At 43.3% G+C, this 18,980-nt stretch overlaps 1 protein-coding gene across 1 annotated transcript in view; it reads right to left on the minus strand.

The window, feature by feature from the left end:
• Positions 1-1,998: 1,998 nt before the first annotated feature.
• Positions 1,999-18,980, minus strand: part of FGFRL1 (fibroblast growth factor receptor like 1) — a 162,375-nt gene continuing 145,393 nt past the window's right edge. Inside the window, exons 4-7 of the mRNA XM_048941045.1 lie at positions 14,583-14,663; positions 10,417-10,701; positions 6,659-7,012; positions 1,999-3,821 (exon numbers count right to left, since the gene is read on the minus strand). Coding sequence (XP_048797002.1) covers positions 3,412-3,821; positions 6,659-7,012; positions 10,417-10,701; positions 14,583-14,663 — 1,130 coding nt within the window. The 3' untranslated portion in view covers positions 1,999-3,411. The remainder of the gene's footprint in view (positions 3,822-6,658; positions 7,013-10,416; positions 10,702-14,582; positions 14,664-18,980) is intronic.

Consider the following 18,980-nt stretch of genomic DNA (forward strand, 5'->3'; position numbering starts at 1 on the left):
CCACTCAGGCCTAGCAAGTCAGTGCAAGATCCAGACAGGACATAAAATATATGTGCAAATCTAAGTGTTTGCACTGTCTTCCACCAGAGCTGGAACTTCAACAGGAAGGAGGAAGCTCCTTCCACTTGAGCCAACTGGCTATCATAGCATCATCTTGGAAGCATCATGGAAGGGTCTCACCCTGGATCATAGCAGATAGAAGGCCGCAGTTGAGAGCAAAGTGCTCAGCAGGAAGACTATACCCTATGGGAAATGCAGGCTCTGAGGGTCAATGACATAGCTGCTATTAGAAAGTGTTGTAAGGCCATCACTTAGGATTTGCACAGGGCCGAACCAAATGAAACTGGTTGAGCACCTCCTCTAAAGCTGGTATCAGCATGAGCTAGGTGCCATCTTGCTGTAGCACCAACACAGATAGCTGGGAAGGTTGGCAAGCTTACAGGTACAGCTACTGTGCCCTGAAAGCTGCTGAGATGTTCTCAGTGCCTACCACAGTGCAAAAAGTAGGTTCACATAGGCATGAGTTGTAAGACATAGCTCTTGGTATCAGCCACACGCTGTCTTCTTAAAAAACTGGCGATGCATGTAGTGTATAAAAGTATTTTGGCTTTCTCCATGAAGTGACTCAATAAACTGTAGCCACTGAGAGCACTGCCATATACAGAGCCCTCCTCAGTGCTCGTATTTAAGTCTTCCTGAAGCGGAGAGAATGTATGCAGAGACATTCATGAAGCGAATTTAGCTTTTATGAATTTCATAAAATGGCACTAACGAAGTTCTAATGAACTAACCCGCTTAAAAAAAAGTGTAAAATATTGGTAATAATAATAAAATAGCAGTAGCTTGCCTTGTTATAACCTCTACAGAAAAACCATTGTGTTAAGAGAGTTATTGACCTGGGTGGCCAAGGCAAAAAAGGGGACATTTTGGGGAGGCATGTGTTGATGAGGGAAAGTGGGAGTGTTTGTGCTTTGCTGAATGAGGACCCCATCTCAAGTGATCCAGCTGAGCAAACGGAGAGTTGTTTGGTTTGCATCTGAGGATGCAACAAGTCAGCAGAAAAATAACTGCAAATCGATGCAGAGCAAATAGTTTTGGAAACACTCAGAGGAAAACAAAAGCCTGAAGCACTCTTTTGTTTCAGCTTAAATGAAGTGTTTCACTCTAAGTCAGAGCAGCTGAAGCTGAAGATCTCTTTTGCAGAGCAGAACTGAGAAAGCAGTAGTTTCAAACCTAAAAATTGGCACATACCTTTTTTTTTTCCCTGCAACAAGCTTTGAGTGGCACTCGAGCAAGCAGCAAACAATTGCTCCATCACTGGAGCATCATGGAAAGGTCTCACCTCATCATGTGTTTTCTCCTCCTGAGCACCCTGAGGCTGAAGCTCATTTTACAGACTCACAAATTTTTATGTTTTGATTTATGAAACATTCTTTTTAAAAGAAAAACACCTGCAGGCTTGTGGTTTGCAACCTTTTATCCCACTTCCCTTCACTCTCCCCCCTAAAAATACATTAAAAAAAAAGCATTAAGGAAACAGATTTCCCTGTGAGCAGAGCTCTTTGCTCCTGGAGGTGACAAGTGGCCCATGGGAAATGACCCAGTCACTGCAGATCCTCACAATCATAGAGTCATGGAATCATTAAGGTTGGAAAAGATCTCTAAGAACATCAAGTCCAACCACCAACCCATCCCCACCGTGCCCACCAACCCATGTCCCTCAGTGCCACATTTCCATCTTTCTCGAACAGCTCCGGGGATGCTGACTCCACCGCCTCCCCAGACAGACCGTTCCAATGCATCACAACTCCTTTTTGTGAGGAAATTTTTTCTAATATCCAACCTGAAAAATCAGAATATAAATGGTGGAGAAGGTAATTTTCTAATGTAAATGGTGGCACTCAGAACCTGAGATAATACGAGGAGATTATGTCTGAGAAGACATACAGAGAAGTGCAGCTGGTTACTGTTTTTACATTGAGCATATTCTGAGCATGGTATCTATAGAACCTGCAAAAAAAAAATCTTTATTTTCTTTGATCAAAAATATGCATAGAAATGCCAGTCTTGAGGAAAATATCATACATTTTTTTTCTTGTTTAACAAAATAAATTAAATATACATGACTTCTGTTTAAACTCTATATAGAATTACAAAGGTTTTGTATTTGCATTTGGATTAATTTCCAGTCCATACAGGTATTTAATATGGCCCTTAATTAATCTCTTTTATTTCTGTTTTCACCGTTGTTCAAACCGGAATGAAACTGTATCATTTCCAAAATGCTACCTGTGGGGAGGGGACAACCACACACAACCTAGGTGAATATTTCTCAAATGCAATTTTTCCTACAATATTATTATTTCATTTTCTTTTTCTGTTTCTCCTTATGTTCTCACGTATCTTGCATTGATGTAGAGAATCCAGTAGCTTGTCACCATAAGCCATCAGAGAAGGGCAGCGTGTTTTGCTTTCTTCACCATCAGCAGTTCAATTATTATTATTATTAATTATTATTATTTCTTAAATATAAATATAAAGGTGTTCTGTACAACGTTCCTCTTTCCTTCCTTCCTTTTTCATGGCAGTGGCACTGAGTCCTGGGACTAGGGCAGTGACATTTGCTCTGTAAAACCCTCTATGGGGGAACTCAATGCCTTTAACTTGAAGAAATTGAAGCAAGCATCTTGGTTAGCATTATAGACAAGACAACTGTGCTTGAGAAACATTCCACATTTCACTTTGGGAACATAAATTCTTTTTTTTTTTTCCCCTTGTGTTATTAGGAAGAGGTGAGTTGGTCATTTCTCCTTGTGCTTTGGAACTAAATCTTTACAGCTTGAGTCATTCTAAGGGAAAAGGTTCTCCCACATAAATGGGACAGGTCTGGGGTCTTCCCACCAAAACACGATATGCAGCAAGCACAAGAACAGGGGTGCCTGCCCTAGAAAAGCACCATGTCACCTTTTTTTGCTCCTTTTAGCAACAGAAGGAGGCGGTGGTTTATATCCCTACATCCTGTCTCACTTGCCACCACCTTACTTAAAAAATCCAGGAAGGTTCCACTGGTGGAGACAGCTGCCTAGCTGCTGGGATTTGGAGTTCCTTCATTATTCCTTGGCTACATCCTGATTGCAATAATTAAAAAAAAAAAAAAAAGAATCTCTTTTCTCTGTCTTTCTCTATTATATATATATTTATATAGATAGATATAGATATATACACATATATATATACACACATACACACGCATATACAATTATATATATATGTATATATATATTTAAAATCATATATATAATCTTTTCTGTCTGCTTTGCCTACTGCTGGCAGTGTGAGCTGACTTTGAGCAGTCTCTTCTGAGGTACCAGGAGGAAAAGCCCCCATGAGCTTCTGTACACGGCCGCCCTCTTAGCACTGGTACTGAATGTGCTGGTGCTGGTGGACTTTGCCTTCCACATGCGAGTGGGTGTGGGTATGGATGTCCGTGTAAATCTTTGGGTACATTTTGGATGCCATGGCTGGAGCGAGCGCAGGCCCTTGGGACAGTAAATGCTGCTGCTGGGCGACGTATTCCTCATAGTTTATGGAGGAGATGCAGTCTTTGTCTGGGACCTGGGAAACACAGATCCTGTCCCGGGGCTGCGGCCGGTGCACAGGGGCAGCAGCTGGTGGGGAGCAAGGTTTCTTCTTGGTCTGGCAAAGCCACAGGAGGATTGTCCCAAAGATGAAGACCGCCCCAGCAGGGATGCCGATGATCACAGGCCAGGGAAGGCTGCTGGCTGAGGAGGGGGGCACAGGTGCACTCGGAGGCTTGGGATCTGGATGGACATCGTGGCAGGGAAGAGACAGAAAGAGTTAATTAAAAGCAGGCAAGGTAAATTTGAAACAGATGTCACACTTGAGCTGGTTTTGTACAGGCTGTATGGCAACTCTGCCAGACTAAGTAACGAGGGAAAAATCAAGCCAGCACATTGTACTTGGTAACTGCTGTGCTTTTCAGTGCTCCTGGAAGGACAAGCAACTAATTTTCTTTGGTTTGGGGAAGGTCTTTGGGGATTTTTTAACTTATCCAAGCTGTAATGGATGTACATATACTAGAGCCAGCCCAAGAGTCTCCTAACACCTTTACTCTGTGATGGCATGGGCTTCTCCGTCCAGATGGAAGCACACAACACATGGCATGCCACTACTATCTCCATGTCAGCAGCACAATTGGATCACACAGAGCCACAACATGCTGCATGCTTGCTTTTACTGAGCATATCTGTGTCTGAACAGCTTTAGACATACTTTAATGATACTGGAGCTACTAAACTACGCTCTGCCAGGGCAGGAAGCAAGAATTTGGTGTTCTGGAGGGGTTGTCTTGAGTTTCTTGTGTAGCTGAGAGAAAGGTCAATCACAAGTGAGCTGATGTCTTCTCCTTGGTGCCCAAGCAATAGGGAACTAACATTTCACTTGCCCAACTATTGATGCCAAATGGCCTCCTTCTCCACTAATTTATTTGGAGCTACTATTGGCTTTCCATGGGCAGCAAACTCATTTAAGAAATGCAATAAGGCAATAAGAAAGGCTCCAGACAGCATCTTTCACAGCTGCCCTCCCCCTAATCTCTGTGCTGTTGGCAGCCTGCACCTTCCTGAGCAGTCACTCTGGTTTCACAGCCTGATCTCTCAATTTATAGACCCCAAAGGAGTACTGGGCTAGGACCCCAGCTATCAAAGTCCCTTCCTAGATAGCTACCAGCTGTTGCTTTCAAAAGCCCTGAAAAATACCTAGGTGCAGAGTTCAGCCTGCAGGGTGACATTCAGAAACTTAGAAAACCGCAGGCTATCCAAACAGCCCAGAATGTTATTTTCAAACATATATCACTTAACTTTCAAGCCAAACTTCTTTAAAATACTCATGTCTTTTTCTCTCCTTGACAATCAATTCAATGGCTAGTTTGAAATATTAAATATATACCATGTGGCTTCTTTGAAGTCAGGAGGACGTGTACTGCTGACCTCAATAGACAAAACTTTCATCCAACACTGGAAATTACAGACTAATTTAGTCTGGATGGGACTCTGGAGGTCATCTGGTCAACCCCTTGCTCAAAGCAAGACAGGATCAGGGAAATGACCATCAGCTGACCACGAGAACAATAGTCTTTACATTGTTTGGCAGAAATCTGCTGGGCTAACTCAGAAGTGTTTTGATATTCAACCATACTATTCTTCTAAGCTGTCTATGTCAATTCTGCTAGATTTATGAGCAAAGTTCTGTTTTTCTAACTCATGGCCTTGCAACCATATTTTTGCTTCTGAGGGCAAGCTGGGTTCTCCTTCTCTGTTATTGCCAATAACAGCAGGACTGCGGGCGCTGGTTCTGGTATGAGGCCTCATTATAGTGCCATTCAAATCAATGGAAAGTCTCCCACTGATTTCAGTGGGAGCTGGATCAGGCTGTTGTAGTTTGGAAACTTCCAGAGGCTTTGAGTTATATCCCACCCACACAGCTTTCTGCTTCACACTGGCTTTCTAGTTGGAGTTTAGTCCTAAATCTAAGTGATGCAGAAGAAGGTGCTAAGGACGAATTGAATTTTTTTCTCTTACTTGGCAACATGCTGTTGGTGTCTAAATTCATGTTGCTGACTTTTGATGACTTCTAAGATGCAGAGTGTGGCAAGTATAGAGCAAAAGTAGCCACGGTAGCTTAGTTATAGGAGTCATTTTTCCCACCACATACACAAAAAAACAACAGTCCTAATACTCTGGGAGAGTTTATGGTCTCTGTCTCTTACTGATATCTTGACCAGTGACATCGCATTAGATCTGACAGCTAAAATGTTCTGATACTGGCTCCAGCCCCTGCATTTTCTTATCTGTGTTGGCCTTGTGCAGGTAAAGGGACGAAAAAGCAGAAAGATGGATTTTTGTTATAAAGGTGGTGGTTCTAAAGCTAGATTCACATGTCCAAATGAGGCAGAAGGAGATTCTCCTTTCAATAAAAATATTTTTTGGGCAAAACTAAATGAAGTAAATGATAAAGTGAAGATGGTGTGCCTGAAATACACAGGATATAGCCTCAGCTGGACACAGACACCAGCTCTGAGGCCTGCGGAGAGCAGGAAGCAGCAGTGAGTTTGGTACAACGTTCCTCAGGGGACCTTTGGGTAAGAATTTAACTAATCAATCATTCCCTCTTTCACATTCATTCATTTCCTTTTCTTGTGACCAGGACAGTTTTTATTCTTCTCTCCTTTTATGGGCTTGCATCATTGTTTTCTTTTACCAGTAAAGCAATACAAGTAAGAACAAGAGAAAGGAGAAATGTCAGGGAATAGGGCTGCAAATTGTGCTGCTATTCAGTACCCCTCTCACCTCCTGCACCCTCTTGCTGAACCCTGTAACTGCAGTATGATTTCCAGATCCTGCATTGTATTTCACCCTGCTGGAATTGTTGATCCCCATGGATGGGAGAAAAGGAACCATCAGCAAGAGAAATTCAGCAGGGGCTGATTTAAATCACGGCTCACATATTCTTAGTAGAATTGGACTAGCTTAAATCAGCACAGCATCACTGAGGCTCATAGAGAACAACAGGTAATGCATTACTAAATACCAAAACATAGGATACTGATTCAGACTGGGGAAATAAAAGCACAACTCACCTGGCAGGACTGTGAGAAAAGCACTGCGAAAACTGTAGCCCATGGTGTTTGCCCCTAAGCAAATGTACATCCCTGCATCCTCTTCCTTGGCTCGAGTAATCATCAGTTTGTTCAGGTAGGAGCCATCAGGACGGGACCAGACCTCCCCTGTGGGTAGCACAACAAACTTCTGTCCCCCGACATCAATGGTAGAGTTGTACTTGCTCTCTGTGCCATACTCCACCCGCTTCAGCCACTGGATGACAGGTTTGACATCACTGCGGACTTTACACTGGAAGGATGTGGTCCCACCGTAGTCTACCGTTGTGTTGACGGGGTGTGTCCCTGTCAGGATGGGCTTGGATCTCGTTCTCTCTGCACAAAAACACAAGGAGCTCCATGGAAAATGGGGTTTGCCAACCTGATTAACTCGTGATTCCAGAACCATTGCAAAAAGATGTAGAATGCATGCAAAAAATTGTCTAATCCAATTCTCTGCCATACAGTAGGCTGAAATCTCAGCTGAATTTCCCCAGTCCCATTTCCCAGGCTGCAACTATGAGAAAGAGCTAAAAGAGGTCATCCTTCCTTGTACTCCCACTAAAACATATCTCAGGAAATGCATCCCAGCAAGATGCGATCTTAATGATGTACCTGCACCTATAGAATGTTTGAAAGGTTGCAGAGGAATATAAATGGCTTGAAATTAGCCAAAACAATAAAACACTTTTGGGATTGAATTTTAACAATACAGCAGGTCTGAACGTGAATTAAGTGGTTTATCTAACTGTAAATGTGCGATTCCAATGATGTCTTATCAATGTCTTATCAATTATCAGTAGAACTATCTGAAGGGAAGATGTAAAGAAGACAGAGCCAGGCTCTTCTCAATGCTAAGAGGCACTGAGCACAAACTGGAGCCCAAGAGCTCCCTCTTTCCATCAGGAAGCATTGCTGTGGGAGCTGCCAAAGCACTGGTACAGGGACCAGAGAGGATGTGGGCTCTCCTCCTTGAGGATTTCCAAAAGCTACCTGGACATGGGGCTGGGCACCTGCTCAATGGGGGACCCTGATGGAGCCAGAAGGACCCAGAGGTTCCCCTCTCATCCATGCTGTGATTCTGTGTCTTTTATCACTGCCTCTGGTAGGGTGTAATTTACAAGGGCTTTTATTTTTTTTAGATCAGATTATTTGCAGTATGAGGCTACCAACAGTTTGGATACAGGAACTTGGGGTAAGACATGTTCCTTCTCCTTTTGGTCTTTCCAAATATCTCTTAAAGACAAAAAAAAACAACAAAAAACAAACAAAAAAAAAAACAGATGGGAAGAAGCCCCTTCCTTCACAGATTGTCCATCAGCAGTGAGGGTAGACTGTGGATTTCTCACATCTTTGCTTTGGGAATCCCTTGGGAGCAGTCTGTCACCTTTCCTGCTGGGTCTGGCATATGTCCATGGGATCAAAACTCTACTGGATGTCATCCCACACCATGTCACCACTGCTGGGCTAGAGCAGCTGAAGCCACAGGCACCACCAGTGCAGAAAATCTTGCATCAGCCTCACCTATCATCTGCTTTTATTATTCCTTTTTTCAGTCTAATTGTCCACACACTCACTGTGAAGTAACATTTGTCAAGTAATAAGCCAGAGATCTTTTCTAGACAATGGCAAAATCTTCCATTTCTCACTCAAATTTTGTTTCACGTCTCAGCTAATGAAGGAAACAAGATGGTAGGAAAGGAAATCAAACACAAAAGTTCACAAGACCATGCTTTCCAGCATGATCATAAGCCATAAGTTGTGTCAGTATAACGTAAAATCAAAAGAAAACTAAATTCCTGATTCCTAGGAATATTAGGATCTTATTTTGGTGGCAGCATCACAGAAACAAGGACAAGGATTTACTGAAAACTTCTTTCCTAAGCACAGAGAGAAATGATGGTATCACAGTGGGTGGTAACTGCTGGCAATCACCAACCACTTTTGAAGGCAAAACACTGCTGGATTGATCGTGTAACACAACAGCTCCCACCAGCACAGGCTTTGAGGTGACAGCAAGGAACAATGGACCCTCTTTCAAAAAGTCAGGGTACTGTCAACAACTAGAGCTCTAAAGATGTGCCTGGGAAACAAAAATACCACCAGGGTCTCCATAGGACTACAAGCAGAAATCACAGCTGGGGAGACTGAGACTCAGATAAGTAGGATGGGTTTAGGAGTGGTGGCTCAAGAAAAAAAAAAAAAAAGGAGGAAATTGAATAAAACCTGAAATACTCCACAGAAAGATGTTAAAAATAGAAAGACGTCTGAAGACTGCTTAATGCCCTTATCTGCCTGACTCTGGTTCCAGCTTTCGTTACTGTTTTCACTCCTAGCCAGCAAAAGCTAATGAAAACAAAGGTTACATACATCTTTAAGTTGATAAAAACCAAGATAAACAGGGACACAGAAAGGGGTTTGTTCCTGGTGCTGTCTGGTTTTGATGAAGTGAAAATGCCACAGCTGCCATTAGGATGGGGCTTGATTCATTTCCCTGTCTCTGCTCCTGGTTTTAGTGTAAACACATGTTTTTACTGTCTCCACACAGCTGCATCTTTATCAAATCCAGATGTCTAGCAGGTTTGTGCCTTCAGAGCCCAACAGAGCTCCCCACATGTGCTTTTAATTCCTGTTATTCTAGAGAAAGGACTTATCAGAGACCAGATCTTTACCTTTAAGAACAATCTTTCACACTGGGATAAACTTTCTCATGCTAAAACACATGCACAGACGGACAAACAACATGCTTTCCATGTGGCTGGAAATAGCCCTTCGTGCCCCTGCTCCTCATTAATGAAGGATATTCTATCTTCCTCCACTCTGCTCATCTTCTTCTTCAGCTGGCTGTTCCATAATCATTTCCATGACAGTTTATGATGATGTCATAGACAAGGCATGATGATTTAAGAATAAGAGTTCTACTTTGGTCGACTTAGGTAGCTTTGAGTATAATTTTATTCAGTAATAATAGGGGAAACAGGAGATTAGAGGCCAAAAATCAGAATATTAGACGGTAAGTGGAGCAATTTACTCTACTACATCACAAAGTAAGGTAATCCCCCACAGCTCATCTTCTAAGGGCTGAGACTGAAGATACACACAGGACTTCAGTGGAATTTTAGAATTTTGTTAGCATCTCATTTGTATCCACCTGAACTTTCATATGTCTAAATGCTTTTAAAAATCTGGCACTAAAGCCGTGTCTGGCTAATCAATCTAGTCATAAGATTTCTGCTCATTCCCTTGGGAGATTTCTCTAATGAAATGAGTCTCTTATTACAGATGTCTAGTGTAACTTTTCAGTTGCTTGGTTTCACTTCACTCTGATAAAGTAATCTGGACCATCCTAGTATTTCCACCCCTCCTCTATGGCCCTCTGTGAAGTGTCTTCTTGGTAAGTTCTCATTTTGCTCTTAAACTGACTGTCAGCAGTATGGGGTTGAATTGGTCAGTTGTGAACTTATGCCATGTGAGTGATGTCAGAGATGACAGTTTCCTAAGAGTTTCTCTTTATTAAGGAACTTCTAAACTGTATTATTAACACTCTGTCTTTTTCGGATGTTAGGTTTATTCTAGTTTCAACAACATTTTCTCTGATGGTTCCTGTTGGTATTTCTAACACTTACCCAAGTTTATATCCAGCTGTCAGCACTACATCCTCAAAACCATGCTCTCTTAACTCAGCCAGCCCCTTTCTGATAGCTCCCTCCCCCCCTTTCCACCATAGAGGCTGCACTTACGGATCACTTCAACTTTGTAAGTCGCATTGATCTCCCCAACTTTGTTAAACACTCGGCAGGTGTATTTCCCACTATCCTCTGGCTTCAGATTCTTCAGGTTCAGTGTCCACTTCTTCTTCTTGTTCTCTCCAGTCTCATGGGGCATGAGGGGCTTATTGTCCTTCAGCCACGTGATGTCAGGCCGTGGGTTGCCGCTGGCCACACACTTCAGACGGATGGAGCTGCCAACAGGACGGGCGATGACTCTGCGTCTCATCTTTGCAGGCTGGGTGAACCTGGGCTGGGCTGCAAAAGGCAAGAGCAATTGACATTAGCAAAAGGCATATAAAGCAGGATGCTACTGTCAAACATTATGGCCAAATTTTCTCAAGAGGCACTCAGCAGCACCATACAAGACATCTCATATTCCAGCTCATATAGAAAGCACTATCCAGTCTGATGCAGTCGAGTGTCTAGAGGACTGCTATGAATACATTAGCCTCATGCATGGAATAACCCCAGAATTCCTCAGTGTCCCTAAGGCAACTGAGTCAAAGAATCTCACGAAATAATACTAGAATCATGCTAAAGGCAAAATGTGACCCCTCAATCACATTATAATTGTTAACATATTCTATGCCAGAAATGCAAGACCTTAGCTAAGACCAAACAAAAAAGCCACAGATTCCTGTTAAGCTGGCAATTTTCTCAGTCCTTTGTGTTAAGCTGGCAATTTTCTCAGTCCTTTGGTTGTCACTTATAGCTTCATTTTTTGAAGACGTTTTTGCCTCTTAGTTCTCACTGGCTATTGTGGAACTTGGGAAGGGTCAACAACTTTTCAAACTGTAACGCAGTCTTAGAAGTGAGCAAGACATTTGAACAATCATCTGAACTAAAAGGCATCAGATCCACTGAGTATTAACTTACGTAGCATTCATGTTGAAAGACCCAAAGGAATCACACAGAATCACAGAATCACAAGGTTGGAAACGACCTGCAAGATCATCTAGTCCAACCACCCTCCCATTCCTATTAGTACCACAAGCACTAAACCATCTCTCGTAGCTCCTCATCCAGGCGCTTCTTGAACACTACCAGGGATGGCGACTCCACCACCTCCCTGGGCAGCCATTCCAGTGCCTGACCACCCTTTGAGAGAAAAAGTTTCTCCTAATGTCCAACCTAAACCTCCTCTGGTACAACTTCTGGCCGTTTCCTTGGATCCTACTATTTGCCTGGGAGAAGAGGCCAGACCCTTTTGCACCACAAGCTCCCTTCAGGAAGTTGTAGAGCACAATGAGGTCTCCCCTGAGCCTCCTCTTCTCCAGACTAAACAATCCCAGCTCCCTCAGCTGCTCCTCATAAGACTTGTGCTCCAGACCCCTCACTAGTTTTGTTGCCCTTCTCTGGACACATTCCAGGGCCTCAATGTCTTTCTTGTAGTGAGGGGCCCAAAACTGAACACAGTACTCGAGGTGCAGCCTCACCAGTGCTGAGTAGAGCAAACACAACACATGGAAACAAACAAAACACATGGAAATATACAATAAAAGAAAACTTGAGTCAACCTAATGCCCATCCATCCCCAGTACTATGAAGCAATATCTGCTGGTGGAGAGAATCATGGGATAAGATAAAGTTACCCTGATTTAGGATCGAAATAACTAGTATTCCTAGAAACAGTGACAAGAACACCAGAGAAATGTGAGGTCCCTCACCTGGCAAAATCTAGAATTTATGCCCTCAGATTTGGATTAGATAAGAATTCCAGAAGGAAAAGAAGTGGCATCTTCATACCTTGGTAGCTTTAGTAATACTGGTGAGGATCTTCCTATAAAATCATGAGTTGGTCTAATTAATCAGTAGAAAGAAAAAATGCTTTGCTTTGCACGCTTTTAAGACACTTAATGCTATACGATTTGTTGCAAGGCAAAAGCTTGAAAATCCAAAAGAAATTACAGCTTTTCTTGTATTTCCTTTCTTTGCTTGGAGAAAATGAAAAACAGAGAATGATTGGCCATTGGCTTGGACATGCCCATCAACCACTGCAATTAGAGATCCACAACATCAGTAGAACACAGCACATCAAAGCAAGCTGAGAAGGTTGTACTTCAGATATTGGGGAAGTTTGCTACAGGTGGGACTACCTACTATAGAGTCAGCCCTGCTGCCCAGCAACGGGCAGAAGCTCCAGGATGTGCATTATAGTGGAGAATTGATGGATGGAGGAGGTTAGTTTGCAGCTTCCTCTCTCCATGCATCTGCAAATTGCAGCCTCTGCCCTCCGAGGTCTGTGACCCTGTCCCCTGGTGCTCTCACCCACCTGCAGCCTTGACCTACAGATCTTCCTCTCAGAAGAAGACACCCTTTGGCATTCCCCTCTCTCGGAGTCTCTTTCTTTAGGAGAAACCATCTGCCTCTGCAGCCTCCTCTCGCCCTCCTTGACTGTCATTTTGGGTCCCAGCCATTTCATGTTATTTCAAACTCTTGCTGAGAAATGCTTTGCTCTCCATACAGAGACTTTCATGTGTAATCTAATGAACTGGAGCAACTCTGGCTCTGAGAATCCTTGCCATGACAGCTGAGCAGCAAGTGTGACATACTAACCTGCACAGCTCCTGGTGCGTAAATAACCCCCTGCACAGCTCCTTCTGTGTAAATTTCTGGGTATTCCCTTGAGGATTTGCTGCAAGAGGAGGCTCCCTTCCACCAAAACAATTGGCCTCTAGAGGGGAAATTAACCCCATCAGGGCTGAATATTAGGAATGACTGCAAGCTCAGGCCTTTCCCCTCACCCTTTCCTGCTTCCACAGCAGTATTTCGGGACGTGATCTCTGTGTTCAGTAAGAGTGGTGCAAAAGAGAAACTTTCTCCCCAGAAGCAGACCTATAACATTTCTGTATTTTTCTCCTGCTCTGATTCCCATAAATCTGTCTGAAGTTTTGCACTCATCTCTCATGCAACGTTGCTCAAATACACACTAAGCTACAAGTAAAGCTAAACTTGTTTGGCTCTTTCTCTTTCTTGTTCTGTTTAGGGAAGGTTAAGTGATTATGCGCTCTCAAAAGCTACTCCAGCCTGCATGCAGTAGGCTGAAATCAGATCCCATTTACACAGCCCTGAATGCTTCCTTGACAAAAGCCTGAATTGGACGAGTTTAGAAAGGACAGTGGACAAAAAAGGAGAAAAAGACAGACACACATATAAGAGAGAAAAAGAGGCTCAACAATCACAAAGGAGATGGAGAGAGAAGCAGCACTGTGAGACAGAAAAGGTCTCCTTTGAGTTTGTGCTGGTAAATGTCCGTCCCTAGATCTGTACCATTTACAGAAGTTTTGCTTGTTGGAGTGCCAGAGAAGGTCATTACAAAGTGCCCCTGTATTATTTATACTTCATTGCTTGTTCTCTTCCACATCGCTTGGTGTTTGCTTCATAAACATGAACAGCACATTTGTACAGTATAAATTATGCCAAGCACAAGATCAAGGGAAAACATGAGCAGATAGGGACAAAGAAACAGTGTTGTGCATGGGTTTCTTGCTGAAACCTGTTTACCATGAAGGTTCAAGCTAATGAAAATGAAATGAAGCAGAAGGTTATGAGCACAAAGAGCTGGGAAGGAGTACAGCTATCTCATCTCCCTAGATAACAAATCTAGGTGGTTAGCTAAAACATGCAGTCTGCTGTGATCTGCCATGTATACCTCCACATAGTGATAGTGCTGCTTCAAGCTTTCCTGATGCTTAGAAATCATCCTATGTACTAATAATATGTACAGAAATAATCCTATGTGCTACCAAGCACTGAAATACTTTCAGATCTTTAGGATAAGAGCTCAGTCATTTGTGGGAAAATGAGGACAGGGGTATCTATCTTTTCCTACTCTTGTTGGGCAGGCGCTTTCCCCAGTGATTTCCTTCCACAATGGTAGCTGGATGGCAAGCTGGGGCAATCACCAAGTTTCCTCTCTCACTTCTCCAGTGCCCAAGACTCTGCAAACACCAACTGCAACTTCGCTCATTCTCTTCCTGAAACCCACAGATACACACTGACTGTTTATTATTTGAGCATCTGCAGGGAGAACTCACTCCATTTGCTCTGCCTTTTCCTTTCTTTCTGCAACTGAGAAACATGCTGTGTGAACAACACTGAACAGGAACAGAAGGAAAATACACACTGTTCCTTACCCCATTGCTTCCCAGAATGATCTTCATATTCTCCATTAGAGCCTTCAGGTGTCTGGCTGTTCTTTCCTGAGCTGGTGTCATCTGCAACAGAGAGGAAAGTGAAGATGTTAGGAAGATCTCCTGCAGTGCAGCAGTGTGATGAAGGGAGTTTGCATTTCCTCCTGCAGGCACCATGAAGCTGAAAGGCACCTGACATACATTTGGCATTCATATCCCGGCATGTACAGCTTAGCCAGTTTAGTAAACAATTTAGTTGCTGCTTTATGAGCTTTTCGGCAAGCAACCAAAGCAATGGGAGATTAATCAATGTTTCCATTAATAGCTAACAAAAGACTCTTTGTTTATGTTTACAGGTTGCCATTCTCTAGGAGGAGCCGATCTGTTGTACCTTCTATGCAAATAATGGTATAAGTCAAAATTACAGATAATTAAACCTGGGAGGTGGTGAAGGCTTATGTGATCAGTAACACACAGAGCACAAGCAATGGAATTAGGGCCACTAATTTGCCTTTCAGTTTCCATACAAAATCAGGAAAGCAAGCAGGTTTGCTGAGGGGTCAAATGAGCCCTCAAGGGATATCAAACACAAAGATAGGGCTGGTCAAAGCATGGAAAAGTTTTATATATACATGTATGTTTAAAACAAAAAAAAAGAAATTAAGGCTGCCCATCCACCTATAGCAATGATACAGCTCTTTGCCCCTAATCACTTCCTATTATTGGCACAGGCTGCTCAGGGAGGTGGTGGGATTACCGTCCCTGGAGGTGTTCAAGAACCTTAGAAATGTGGCACTGAGGAACATGGTCAGTGGGCAAGGTGGGGATGTGTCAGTGGCTGAGCTTGGTGATCTTAATTGTCTTTTCCAACCTTAATGATTCTATGATTCTAAGTGTGTGTAATAAAGCCAGAACTAAAGTCTTCATCTCTGTGAGGGCAACTTGGTAGGCAGAGAGAGGTCAGAGGAAGGCAGGATCTACCTTAGTAAGAACTAGCAGAACTACCTCTACAGCAGTGTAAAATGCCAGCAAGAGAAGTGGAAATGCCTAAGCTAAGGAATGAATCCCTCTGAATGCTCAGCTCCTCAAACTCATAAGAAAAAATAATTCAGGCAAAAGAGAGAAAATTCTTTACTAATCTCTGCAGTGGAGAGAAAAAGCTCTGTATTTTTTTAATATTTTTTTTATAGAGAGTTGTATATGCAAAATGTGCAAAGAGTAGAACTGTTCTTTATAGTTACTTCAGAAGATGAAATGGGCTTAAATAGTGGCATATAAACCTGCATGTTGGCTTTGTGAGTGAAGTCCATAGCTATAACCCCATCCTCAGCCCAGTTTCCATTAGTTTGGAAAATCACCCTGTCTCCTCAACATGGGGCACTTTATGCTGCCACATGGTTGGCTCTCGTTTCCTGCTGTCTCTTAAGCAGCGAAGCTGCAGTGCCATAAGGGTTTGTCTCCCCTCACCCCTGGCAGATTTTTCTCTTCTCCTCGTGGTGACTTCGGCACGGTTCCCCCCAGAGGTATGTGCAGCTGTCACTTCGAGGGGTAAAGAAAACTTTCAGGGCCGCAGCACGCCGTGCCCTTGCTCCGGCAGCTCGCTCTGGCCGCCCGCCCTGTCCCACCTCCCTCACCCTTCGCCGTCCCTGGAATCCCAGAGGCTTTCCTGGCTGAGCAGTGGGGAAGCAGCGTGAAACGCAGCCACGCTCAGCAAACAGCCTTGGCAAACTGAATGCAGGCAGTACAAATTTACCCATTATATATGGTGGCTTGCTTATGATGGATTGCGTCCTTTCAGTTAAAATACTGAACGGATTATTTTCTGGTGCTTGTACAATTTTTCTCATAAATACCAGTTGGGCTGTGAATGAAATTCTGGATGCTCCATGGCAGAGAATTTAGTAAATCCTTTAGTACCATTATAAAAATGTATTGGGTAATGAAGAAGAAATGAAAAGTATGGTCAGAGATGTAGGAATCCTGCACACTGTTAAGCTGCCGAATATCTTAAAAGTGGCTAAGGCCTTTAAGTGGTGATGTCCTGTCAGTTATATCTTAATCCTCTCCAGCTCAGTGTGCAAAGAGCAGGGCAGCCTCCCTTGCCTCCTGCCTCATGTTACAATATGTCAGCCCATGTGCACTCCTCCTGCCTGCACACCAGGACCGACTGGCATCCTCAACACCTCTTGACACGCTGCCAAGCTTTTGATGTCAATAAAATTGCCCTGAATCTGTTTGATCTTTTGAAGATGCCTCTTGGGTTGTTATCCCACCAAATCCCAAACTTGCAGAGTAACTTACCAAACCCAGAGAAAATCGTTTTGGGGGAAGAGATTGGGATAGCTCATGTCACCACAGTGAGCATATGAAACAAATACTTTGGCAGGGTAGCAAGAAGTAGCCACATGCATTTAGGTTTGTTGGTTTAGATCCACTGGAACCAGTTTCATGCTTGTTAGGAATGTGGCAATGTTAACAACAAAACATAGCAGAAGACTTAGGTGGAGTGGAAATGTCATAAACATGGAAACTTGTGTAGAATAGAACTACTCCTCCTTCCCAGACCCAGACGTGCACAATGGGTGAGGGGATGCTACTGAAATCTCTGTTCCAGCTGCAAGAACTGCAAGAAAACCTGAGAACTGTGAAAAAAAAAAACAAAAAAAAATCTGATTTATGAAATACTGAATGGAACTCAGCAAAGCTCATTTGGGAGTGATTCCTTGAAACAAGGGAATCTCAGTGCAAGTTTAGAAGTGTGAGCAAGCCAGGAGAACAGCCAGTAATATAACAATAAAGCATTAACCTGGGATGAGAGTACCCCAGGGTCAAGTCCTTCTGCTGCATTCACAGTCGCATTTGAACCTCCTCTCCCGCACCTTGGGTGAGTGTCTTAAGCACAGAACTGTGGTACCAGAGAGCCAAAACGAAGCGCATTATTTAAAAAGTGGAACAGAAAAGCAGGAGATAGATATCTCAGGAGCAATCTTCTTATGGATGAGCCCTGTTTAATTCAGCTATATCAATGAGATTTGACTTCCACCTGACACAACCACATCCAAGTTAGCACTGCTTACATAAGAAGTGTCTGTTCTTCCCTGTTTTGAAGAATTTCCTTATTAGACAGAGATTGGGCCTCAGAAAACAAGTCTCATTCAAATATATATGATCAGCACGTAAATAATGAATTGGTAACCAAAATCATGAATCTTAGCTATATTCAAAAAAGACCTAATAAACTGATTGCTTATTCAAACTTTTGTCACTTCCCACAGAGGCAGCCAGGTCAGGGTGATAAGAACACACACAAAAAATCCAGCAGCAGCCAAAGGGCAGTGAAACCAGCTATGCAGCAGGGCCAGCCTGGCTGCCAGCAGATTACTGCAAGAGGCAGTGCTAAGAAGGATGAGCTGATGAAGTTTCCTACGAGCTCCCTTTTCCGTGACCTATATTGGAAGGTCATCCTGTGCTGGACATCTTGGACACTATCACAGGGTTAGGAGAGCAGCCAGTTGGAAGACTAAGTGGAAAACCTGCCTTGAAAAATAATCACTGACTAATTTTATGTCACGAGTATCTTGGGGGTAGGAAAATACATGCTGTGCACATGATTTGGGTGTCCTCTCTCTACAAGCTGTTTTTGTGGTGTTAGAAAGCTTGAATAATTTGTCAAGAAACCTTAGGTGGAAGATTCCCATATCAGGTCAGGTGACAAACTATCGTATTATGTCAGGTGATAAACTTGGAGACAAGGGACAAACCTATGTAGCCCCCTTCCCCTCCAAGTATCACACCTGGCCATTAAAGGTTGGGTCAGAATGGGTCCAAAGGCACCCAGTTGTTCAGGAATGCCGTCCCAGTGCTGCCCCCTAGCTGCTGCCCCCCAGGATGTTGTTCCAAGTTAGCTCCCAGGTTGAGATGCCACGGGTTGGTATGGGCTGGGGAAGTGTTGGGTGTTGGGTGGGGTGAAAGGGGGATCGTGAGCTTGTTTCTGTATGAGATTTGATGCATCTGAGAGTATGAAGCCTCGGCTATCAGTGCTGACGTCATGGCCAAATTGCTCTTTCACACTCCAGAAAGCATGATGCTCTGTGCATATTGCCTGTCATGTGTCCTCCTGGTTGATTTCCTTTCACAAAACAGGTTAGATTTCTTCAGACAGGGATTTCTGTATGTAACCCCATCAGCTGACAAATGGGATCCTATGGGACAAAGAGCACCATATAAGCAGAGTATGGTTACCATTTATTACCACAGCAGAATTGTTCCACTGACTCTTAAAACAAATGGAAAATTCTGCATAATGATCTGACTCCAAGAGGAGCTGATGGGAAATACTCACAGGCTGTTACTGAGTCAGGATCAAATTTTATTTACCCACAGACTTTCTGGGGAGGCTTT

The sequence above is a fragment of the Lagopus muta genome, chromosome 4, assembly GCF_023343835.1.
Source record: "Lagopus muta isolate bLagMut1 chromosome 4, bLagMut1 primary, whole genome shotgun sequence".
Taxonomy (NCBI): Eukaryota; Metazoa; Chordata; class Aves; order Galliformes; family Phasianidae; genus Lagopus; species Lagopus muta.